Raw genomic sequence first — 12,328 nt, forward strand, 5'->3', positions numbered from 1 at the left:
CACATGACTCCCTTATACTGGAAGAGGGTTTCTATGTAATCGCTCATCCTGATAGAAATAACAGCCATATCTGGATCAAATATTCTATCTGCTTTATGTTCAAACTGGCCGGATCTGGCCTCTTACACCAGCCCTACAATGTCATTCTAAAAATAAACAATCACATCATTGAAATCTCAAAGCTATGGTAGGATCCGATATAAAACTTTAGTGTTTAAATTGACTGCATCCAGCCAAGATATCCTACATGTTCTATATTCAAACTGGTCGGATCTGGCCTCTTACACATACTCCACAATGCCATTCTAAAAATAATCAATCACATCGTTGAAATCTGAAAACTATGAGATGATTCGTGATTGTTTAAAAACGATGTGAATAAATAAAGTATTGCAAATTGACAGAGCCATCCGAACGCTGGAGAGTTAAAAATGCTGAAGTTAAAAAGGAAGGGTACCAATACCCACCCTACTTTGAAAGGGATGTAAGGAAGAATGTTAAAGACCACCCCTGAAAGGGTTGGAAGCCTAAACTATTAAGAAAAAGGAATAAAAAAAAAAGGAATCATTTAACAGCGAAGTAAAACACCAGAAAAATTCCGTTAGTTGCTATGTTTCAGCTGTGTGTCTGCCCTAAATCAGTCCATACCACTTCATGTTAAAATTGTACAACAACAACAGCTATAGCATCAACATCAACAATTTAAAAAATAAAATTTTTTTATATAGGGATAGAGTAGGAAGGGTAGGGGCAGAAAATGGGTGAGTGAGGCCTTAATGAATTTTGCAGGGACAAACAGTTAACCAGTGTCATCAGTGTCATCATCGTCGTCGTCATGACGAACAGCAGCAGTGAGCAAGAGAAGAAGGGAGGTAGAAAAGGACAGAGTGTGGTCTGAGATGTAAAATAAAGAATTCCTAAATAAATCTGAAATTTCTGAGAGTCTTTCAGGAGAGAAACTGCTTCTCCATCATTAAACAGTTCCTCCTCCTCATCATTGTTTTACAATATCATTTTACATTTTTTTCTGTGGGGGAGGGGGAGGTCAAAGGTGTGTTTCAGAAACATTCGACAGTGTGTCAGTGTGTGTATGTTAATTATATATATATATATATATATATATATATATATATATATATATATATATATATATTCGCCATGATAGATTGCTAACCACTACACATTCTTTTTTTCTCTCCTTGTTTCTTTCTGTGGAAGAGCGTAGGCTCGAAATGTTAAAGATTATCTCAATTACCAAGCGTTAAACTAATACATCTATTTGTTTTCTACACCACCTGTCTTCGTCTTTTGTTTCTTTGTGAATTCTCCCCCATATGTGTACACATATATATATGTATATATATATATATATATGTATATGATACATAAATATATATAATATATATATATATAACATATATGTATAATATAAAATATATATGTAAAACCACCAAAATAAAGGAGTGAGGAGGAACATTTAAAAGAAGGGATCTTATTTTTTTCTATCTGGTGGTGGTAGTAGTAGTAGTAGTATTAGCAGTAGTAGAGGAAAGATGGTAATGGTGGTGGCTTATAGAAACTGACTTTAAAGAGATGAGTGGTAGTGGTAAGGGGGGGGGGTCTCTTCAGCCAGAAGAACAAGAACAAAAAAGAACAGAAAAGGAAAACAACAATAAATAATTGTTGTTGTTGTTGATGTTAGTATTATTTCAACTCTATTGATGATGTCAGCAGCAGTAATGATGGGAGGGGGCGGGGGGTAAGAAAAAGAAAAAGAAAATAACATTTCACCAAACCTCAATGATCCACGTCCACCATGACCACCACCACCACCACCATCAACAGCACTATGACCCCCCAGCACCTCCTTTCACACATGTATAAATGATAAATTGGCTTTAAGACAAACTGACTACATATACATATACATATATATATATATATATGTATAGATACACATAAGCACACATGATGCATATATATATATACACACATATATATATTTATATATACATACATATGTATATATACATATATATATATATATATATATATATATATATATATATATATATAAAAGCATACATACACAGATAAATGTTCATGCATACACACATATATTTATATATACATATATACATATGTATACATACACATACACATATACACATACACACACACATGCATACATATAGACACACATACACATATATATATAAATATAAATACACACATACATATACACATGTACACAACACAACACTACACTACATACATACACAAACACACACCATTTTTTCGAAACGTTGTTTTGACCTTCCTCTGGCGAAAACTGACACGTTTTAGGTCATCATCGTAGTTTTTGAAAATATAAGCCATCACACAATATGCAGGTTGCACTTCCGCAGAAGAATGGGTTAACACTGAAATACTTACCAAGTATGTCAGAGGTCATGTGACTTTTTTTTAAAGGAACACAGGATCTTATCATGGTTTTTTGTTTTTTTTACAAGCAGCCATAAAGCACAATTCTTATTTTAAGCAAATTAATAAGGTTCTGTTTCGTTTTTTTTTCTTTTTTAAGCAATTAGTAAAGTCCTTCCATGTTTTTGTGATTTTTTTTTTTTGCCCTGGCCCTCCCTCCTTCTCTCTCTTTCCCCATCTCACTTTTCCTTTCTTTTCTTTCTTTCTCTCTGCCATCCTTTATTTTTCATGTTCTGCATGTTCACACACAGGTATACATATACATATATATATATATGCATGCACATATACACATGTATATATATGTGTGCGTACACATATACATACATAGGCATGTACATATAAATATATATATGTATGTATATTTGTATGTGCGTATCTATGCATAGATACACACATAGAAACATGTACACACACACACACACACACACAAGACATACATACAAGATTCCTAATACGCACACACATACATATCTGTATCTCTTCATCATCATTTGAAGTCCATGTTCCATGCTGGCATACACACACAGACAGTGTGTGCCATCACGTACACACACGTATATATATATATATATATATATATATATGCATATATATATATATATGCATATATATATATATGCATATATATATATATATAAAAGCATATATATATATATATATATATATATATATATATATATATAAAAGCATATATATATATATATATATATATATAAAAGCATATATATATATATATATATATATATATATATATATATATATATATATATAAAAGCATATATATATATATATATATATATATATATATATATATATATATATATATATATATATATATATATATAAAAGCATATATATATATATATATATATAAAAAAGCATATATATATATATATATATATATATATATATATATATATATAAAAGCATATATATATATATATATATATATATAAAAGCATATATATATAAAAGCATATATATATATATATATATATATATATAAAAGCATATATATATAAAAGCATATATATATATATATATATATATATATATATATATATATATATATATATATATATATATATATATAAAAGTATATATATATATATATATATATATATATATATATATATATATATAAAAGTATATATATATATATATATATATATATATATATATATAAAAGTATATATATATATATATATATATATAAAAGTATATATATATATATATATATAAAAGTATATATATATATATATATATATATATAAAAGTATATATATATATATATATATATATATATATATATAAAAGTATATATATATATATATATATATATATATATAAAAAAGTATATATATATATATATATATAAAAAAGTATATATATATATATATATATATATAAAAAAGTATATATATATATATATATATATATCTTCATGCTGGAATCCAAAGATTAATGTGTCCTCGTTAGACCAAACCTACCCTGCTAGTATCACTTGGAATTTAGCAAAGAAACATCCACCCAGCCACACACCCTGTCTCATAGTAACCTACCTACCTACTTTTCATCGCTTTCGCTTTCACACCAAACTCAAAATGATCACTCTTTGGAAAGTCGCCATCCTCACGGACGTCTGACTCCATATACTGCAAAAACACGAAACCTCGCACCCCACGACAGGCACCCACCCATCAACCCATCTGGCATCAAACTCTTAAAAAAAAAAAAAATAAAAAAAAAATAAAGAATCTGCCACCCTATTCCTAAATGCTGCCCAAAGAGTCTGACTTAACCAAAACACAAACCCGCCCTCCCTTTGCGAGACCGTCACTCACTCTCTTTTCCCGCCATTGCTTTCTGGTCATCAGTGGATGTTGTTGCTCGCTGTTATGGCCCCGGCCGTGCTGCTACTGCCGTCCAGTTGAGAATCGGTGGCAAGATACGTGGTGGAGTCGGCGCTCATGATGCTCTGCATCTCCGAGTCGTGTTCGGGAAGCTGCTCGTGCGGCTCGTAGAACCTCGAGTGCAGCCAGACGCGCGCCGCGACCAAATGGTAGAGAACTATCTGACTGAAGATGGTCTGTGCTATGCAAAGGATGCACGTGACAATGGCCTCGGCTGGCACATTCCAGTTCAGCACGTTGTAGGCGTAGTGCCGTCCGTCCAGGATAGTGCCGTCGTTCAGGAAGTAGGTGGCGTTGAAGATGGCATAGATGGAGCCGAGCATCACCGGGAAGAGCATGTGGAAGATACGGATGGGTCTTGAGGCGATCATGAGGTCAAGGATGACGTACACGGTGTTTAGCATGTGTTTCATTTTGCTCATGTTGGTCATTAGGAACTCTGTGGGAAGAGAGAGAGAGAGAGAGAGGATGAGTTATTGACAAAAAAGAGAGAGTGTGATGGGGAAAAGCACCTGTGAAGTGCCACATAAAAAGTGCCTGTGAAGTGTCGCATAAAAGTGCCTGTGCAGTGTCACATAAAAGTGCCTGTGAAGTGTCACATGAACGTGCCTGTGAAGTGTCACATGAAAGTACCTGTGCAGTGCCGCATAAGAGTGCCTGTAAAGTGCCTGAGCAGTGTCGCGTAAAAGTGCCTGTGTGGCATCACATAAAAGTACTCGTGAAGTGGCACGTAAAAGCAGTTGTGTGATGCCATGTAAAAGCACCCACATGGTGTCACACAAAAGTGCCCGTGCCACATAAAAGCACCCATCGGGTGCCACAGAAAAGCACCCAGCACACCGCGTAAAATGGTTAGCTTTATGAAAGGCTTCAAGCTGTAGAAACCATGTCATATCAGAGTGGAACCTGGTTCCACACCCCAGCTCCCCAGCCCTGGTCAGACCATCCAACCCATGCCAGCATGGAAAACAGACGTTAAAACATGATACTGATGATGCTGCTGCTGTGTGTGTGTAGTGTAGGTAGGTAGGTAGTATAGTCAAGTATTCAGGCAAGCACCCACGCGCACGTACATTTCCCTATAATTACATGCGCTGTGTGTCCCATTAGACTGTCAAGCTTGTAAGCATCTGAACAGAAACTGTGTTGTTTAGATTCTGTCTTAATTTATTTATACACCTCCACACATCAATGCCAGGATTTTCGTTGTCAGACCAAATTATCAATATCTGTCAACTAAATCAATAAATGCTAAGTAATTATATTCATAAAGCATCAATACATTACAAGAAGGAGAAACATGAAAACATTTCTCGGAGAAACAACAAACGGCCAGCAATTAAACCTTGGGGAGAAAAAAAGGCTTCAAAGGAGAAACAGAACAAATCTACAATGGAGGAGATAAATTTGATTGTAAACATCAAAGTCATTGCTTCATAGGAGGCGGGGCCATAGTATTGTATCAGCCAATGAGGTTGTAACTGAGGTGTGGTTATTTGGGTTATTGACAGGTGAAAAATAGCATTTGTTACATTTGGATGTTTTTAGTATGGGAGGGCGGTTGATGAGTTCCTTTTGTAATCAGGTAGTCCCGGTTCGATTCCTACTTGCAGGCACCTTTGGTAAATGTGTTTATCAGGTACACACACACACAAATGTATATGTATGTGTGTAAGTATCAAAACAGCATGAAATTATAAGTAGTTCTTTTGGTTGTGCATTTAATTTATCAATATATGTGTATGTGTATGTATTCATATATATATATATATATATATATATATATATATATATATATATATATATATACATATATATATAAATATATATATATATGTATATATATATACAAAAAGAGAGAGAGAGAGAAAGAGATATTGGATCTTTTCCATTTGGCTGCCAGCGTCAATTTCTGTTCAAATTGATTTCATATTCAGCGTAATGATACAATTTTATAGGTTAATGAATGCCATGAAAATCATTTTTGCTATAAATCAATAAATAAAGAGTTATCAGCTATTAAAGATTGAAAATTTTGGGTAATTTTAGTCAATTGTAAACCACAAACACATTCATGCCAGTCTCCATAGTAACAAGCAGAACATGAGAACACTTTTGCCTGCAAGAAAGCATATGTTGAGAAATACATTGAAACCACTTGTTAACACTGTGTTCTACTGTTTTATCTACTGGAAATTTTACCCATCTGTTGACAATGGAGTATGTAAATTTATGCAGGAGATAGGAAAATTGCGATTTGTTCAAAAAATTGATTAAATGCATTTCTATCTTTCATTTTCAATGAACTAACCAACTGTTTTTTAAAAAATATTTAATTTGTAATGTGTTATTTTGCTTGTAGATAAATCTTTTAAGTTTGTGCTCTAAGTCTCTTTTACTTGTTTCAGTCATTTGACTGCGGCCATGCTGGAGCACCGCCTTTAGTCAAGCAAATCAACCCCAGGACTTATTCTTTATAAGCCTAGTACTTATTCTATCGGTCTCTTTTGCTGAACTGCTAAGTTACAGGGACGTAAACACACCAGCATCGGTTGTCAAGCGATGTTGGGGGGACAAACAGACACACACATATATATATATACATATACATATATACGACGGGCTTCTTTCAGTTTCCGCCTACCAAATCCACTCAAAAGGCTTTGGTCGGCCCAAGGCTATAGTAGAAGACACTTGCCTAAGGTGCCACACAGTGGGACTGAACCCAGAATCATATATATTGTGAGCAGATTCTTGATTCAAACTTTCCAAATGAGCACAGGCCTTAGAAAATCTATAACTGACTTCCTCGTCAACTGTATTAAATCTGGATAGTGTGCTATAAAATATGGCAGACAAACACATCTACGACTCCTAACCGTTCAGTCAGAAGTCATAGGGCAACAGTTCTCAACAAATACACAGCGGATAGAGAGAGAGGCAGACATAGGGAAAGGAAGAAATGATACTTACTAGAATGTTCCATAAAAAATATGTACGACCAGTACGATATTGTGATTACAATTGCTGTGTTGGCAGCGAGATTGTAGAGGAGCCACAACACCTTCAGCGGGATGGGCATACTTTGGAAATAGTGGGCGTCTGAAATGGATAAACAAAAACGCAAAGGTTTAGATGAAAAAAAAATGTCAACAACAACAGCATATATGAATGCATAAAGTATTATACAAACTCGCAGGTAGGTGACGCCAGTGGATAAGTTGCAGCCATAGTGTGGGGTTGTCTAAGTAGGTACTTGTGGTTGACTTACATGAGCCCTCAGAGGCCATATGAACCTCAGTTGAGAACCACTGGCGTAAAATGAAGTTGATGTATAAATATACTTTATATATGCTGTATACAGCAACAGAAAATATATGCATATATATATACTACAGTTCTCATATTCAGTTAAAATGTCTTACATTTAAGCTGATTTCCATGCATTTCCCTGAAGAGAAGATTACATTCTTATCAACATCACCTATTCCTATGGAAGGTATAATTTGTAATCTTCGAAACATATGTTGGAAATAAAAGTATTCAGTTAACATATGCGTTTTACTCCATTTACTAAATTTATATATACTCAAGTACCCAAAATAACAAGGAGTTTCTACCTCATAAACAGGAGTTACACCACAGTTATTTTGTGATCTTTGTTACTCTGGTATCTATTAACCAATTTATTTTGTCCGAGTTAATTATTAACTAGGAAAAAATAAATACATATAATAAAATATATATATATACATATATATTGCTAACCATGTGAAATATAGCACGTGAATAATGTCCAATATATTTACTCTGATAATGTATACATACCCATGTGCACACACACACACACACACACACACACACACACTCATATATATTTATATATGTATACACAAGCAATAACAACAAAGATAAAGAGGAAGAAGTGGAAAAGGAAAAGAGGAGGGGAAGAGAAGGTAGAAAGTGTGAATAGATGAGATTGCTGAGGAGAGAGAGAGAGAAAGGGGGGGGGATGAATGTGATGAGAGAAAATAACTGAAGAGTAGAGTGACAGGATACTAGTGGCTGGTAAGTAACAAGGAGACAGTGACAGCTACATCTGGTTTGTTGGTAATGACATTTAATAGAAAAAAACAACACAAGAGTGACAGGATAGTAATACAGATGGGTGATAATATAATAAGACATAGCTAGTAATGAAATCGGAATAGATATGGGGGATGGTAAATGAGAGTGATAGAAGGAAATCAAGAGTGACACAGGGGAGATTGAGTGATAGTGGTCAGTAAAGAAGGACGATGGTGGAGGTTCTAATCATGGGGCGGATCTCAATATACAATTATTTTCAGTATTCTTTAATTCTTTTACTTGTTTCAATCATTTGATTGTAGCCAAGCTGGAGCACTGCTCTGGAGCATTTCTGGCAAACAATTCGACTCCAGGACTTATAATTTTTAAGCCCAGTACCTATTCTGTTATTGTCTTTTGCCGAACCACTAAGTTACGGGGAAATAAACACACCAACACCGGCTGTCAAGCAGTGATGGGGAGACCGACACAAAGACATACACACACAAATACATACATACATTTATTTATATATATATATATATATATATATATATATATATATATATACGTAAAAAAAAAAAAAAATGCGCCTTTTTAAAGCCTTTTTAGGCTCATGGGCCCGGTTTCCCAGTTTCAATGGCGTATGCGTTCCCCAGCTGGACGGGACGCCAGTCCATCGCAGCGTTACTCATTTTTGCCAGCTGAGTGGACTGGAGCAAAGTGAAATGAAGTGTTTTGCTTAAGAACACAATGCGTTGCCCGGTCCAGGAATCGAAACCACAATCTTATGATCATGATGCTGACACCCTAACCACTTCGCCATGCGCATCCACGTATATACATCAAGATATTATTAATAAATAAGAATAATATATGTGGCTAGCAAGCATAAAAACCAAAAAGGTGAATTTATAAATTTATAATAAAGGGTACAAGATAGTATCAGCATTGCTAGAAAGAACAGTTGAAAAATACTCAAATAAGCCGCAACATCACTAAAATGTTAACCAGCTGACAAAATTGAGGAGTGAATGGAAAAGCCAACATACCATTGCAGGGGGGAAAATGCTAATGAATTTACAGATATACCCATATCACATGATGAGTATATCTGCAAATAAATTTGCGTTTTTTCCCCTCCGCCAGTGAGCCATGCCCCTTCACTATATATATCTATACAAAGGGTTTCTTTCAGGTTCCATCTACCAAATCCACACACGAGTCTTTGGTTGGTCTGACACTATAGTAAAAGACTCTTGCATGACGTGGCACACAGTGGGACTGAACCCAGAACCCTGTGGTTGGGAAGCAAGCTTCTTACCACACATCATCACTACCGTCTTTCATCTTTATCTCCATGCTATTCTCAATCACTACTACTCACCCTTATAATGTGAGGCACCCTTGTATCTCCTTTATAGCAGGTCACCTGTTCTTGACCCACCATTACATTTTAGCCTCTTGCCACCTGGCACAGTGTCACACTCCCCACTTTGTGATGCTCATATTTTGCAGGCACTTAGTCACGGGGATTTTTCCCTTTCCCGATATTTTGTGCCACCTCTAGTGCTGGTGGTACACACAAAAGCTCCCAACTCAGACAGTAAAGTGGTTGGTGTATGGAAGAGCATCCAGCCATAGAAACTGTGCCGAAGCTTGCAGTGGAGCTCTGTAACTTGCCAGACCTTGTCAAACCATCCAATCCATGCCAGCATGGAAAATGGATGTTAAATGATGATGATGATGATGATGATGGTGGTGGTGGTGGTGGTGGTGGTGACAGTGATGATGATGATGATACTTGGAGTATTGTATGATTTGTTGAAAACAAATCTTTTATAATTGTTATTAATTACGAGTAATTATTATAATTACTATTAATTATTATAATTATTACTTAAGGAATTGTAAATGTTATGTTAAACAGATTGATTTAGGACAAAATTATTTTGATAATTTAGTAAGAACATGTTGGGGGAAGAGAAGTAGATTGATAAAAGAAATAAGATGGAAGAGAGGGTGTGATGGTGGTGGGCATGGTGGGAGGGGGTGAGAGCTTGAATGATGGAATGGATTGAGTAAAGATTGAACAAATCCTGTCCTTTGTGGCACAGACAGAGTAAGGTACAGTGAGTAGGGGGGCATGAAAGAAAAGGGTCAGATATGGAGATGACTAGGACCCAATGTAACCCCCATCACCACACCCATTATGACCACTAAGTGGACATCCGATATGCTAGAAAGAGGTCATCAACGACCGAACCACAAAAAAATAATGTTCTCTAGAAAAAATTCTAGAGAAAAATTTCTAGAAAACATTATTTTCTTTGTGGTTGGGTCGTTGATGACCTCTTTCTAGCATATCAGATGTCCACTTAGTGATCATCCCTCCTTATACATACATACATACATACATACATATATATATATATATATATATATATATATATATATATATAGATATAGATATATAGATATATACGACGGGCTTCTTTCAGTTTCCATCTACCATATACACTCACAAGGTTTTGGTCGACCCAAGGCTATAGTAGAAGACACTTGCCCAAGGTGCCATACAGTGGGACTGAACCTGGAACCATGTGGTTGGGAAGCAAGCTTCTTACCACACAGCCACTCCTGCGCCTATATATATTCTTTTCTTTTACTTTAGACATTTGAATGTGGCCATGCTGGAACACTGCTTTGAAGGGTTTTTAATTGAATAAATTGACCTCAAGACTTATTTTTTCAAAACCTAGCACTTATACTATTGGTTTCCTTTTGCCAAACAGTTAAGTTACAGGGATGTAAACACACTAACAATGGTTGTTAAGCAGTGGTGGTGGTGATGGTGGTGGTGGGACAAAACCAGAGCCAAAAACAAACACACACAAATATATACATATATACACACACACACACACACACACACACACACACATGATGGGCTTCTTTCAGTTTCCGTCTACCAAATTCACTTACAAGGCTTTGGTTGACCTGAGACTTACAGTAGAAGACACTTGCCAAAGGTGGCATGCAGTGGGACTGAACCCAGAACCATGTGGTTGGGAAGCAAGCTTCTTACCACACAGTCACCCCTGCAACTATATATATATATATATATATATATATATATACACACACACACACACACACACACATATAAAACCAGTTGCGATTGATATAGCTTTCTGTTTAGCTTGAAATCAATCAAATAAAACAGACCAAGTATTTGGTATTGATTTCATCCAAAAGCCTGCCCCTCCCCTTACAAATCTCTTATTGGTCTTATGCCAATAATAGAAATCATCACCATCATCATCATCAACATCTCAATATAATACATTATTATTAATTATTACTAATTCAGTTAATGAAGAAGAAGACAATGAAGTATCACCACTTTTAGTTTGCCAAGGTAAAAAAAAAAAAGGATTGACATTAAGAAGATCATTCAGCAGTAAAAAAATACAGAAGTTTTCAATTAACCATGCAAATAAAACAAATATTTGCATATCCATCAAACCCATGCTAGAACAGAGAATAACATCAATGAGAGCAATAAGAAAAAGAAAACATAAAAAACAAAAAATGAAATAGTAAAATGATTCCCCCACCAGTTGAGGGGAGAAGCCAGATCTGACCAGTTTGAACATAAAACAGATGAGATATTTGGGCTGGACATGACTGCTTTAAATGTTAAAGTGTCAAGATTGCAATGATGTAATTGTTTATTTTTAGAATGACATTGTAGGGTATGTGTTTGAACATAAAACATGTAGAACATTTGGGCTGGACATGGTCAGCTTAAATGCTACAAAAATGAAACCACAATCTAATATAACTTCAAGACTTCA

The 12,328-nt window shown here is 34.9% G+C and overlaps 1 protein-coding gene across 2 annotated transcripts in view; it reads right to left on the minus strand.

Annotated features, from left to right (window-relative positions):
• Positions 1-3,905: 3,905 nt before the first annotated feature.
• The window catches only part of LOC106870451 (protein rolling stone), a 107,721-nt gene continuing 99,298 nt past the window's right edge, over positions 3,906-12,328 (minus strand). For both annotated transcript variants that reach the window (XM_052975227.2, XM_052975229.2), the window contains 2 exons: positions 7,374-7,502; positions 3,906-4,839 (listed from right to left, as the gene is read on the minus strand). In XM_052975227.2, coding sequence (XP_052831187.1) covers positions 4,361-4,839; positions 7,374-7,502 — 608 coding nt within the window. In that variant the 3' untranslated portion in view covers positions 3,906-4,360. The remainder of the gene's footprint in view (positions 4,840-7,373; positions 7,503-12,328) is intronic.

The sequence above is a fragment of the Octopus bimaculoides genome, chromosome 20 (assembly GCF_046866305.1).
Source record: "Octopus bimaculoides isolate indiv1 chromosome 20, ASM4686630v1, whole genome shotgun sequence".
NCBI classification, from domain to species: domain Eukaryota; kingdom Metazoa; phylum Mollusca; class Cephalopoda; order Octopoda; family Octopodidae; genus Octopus; species Octopus bimaculoides.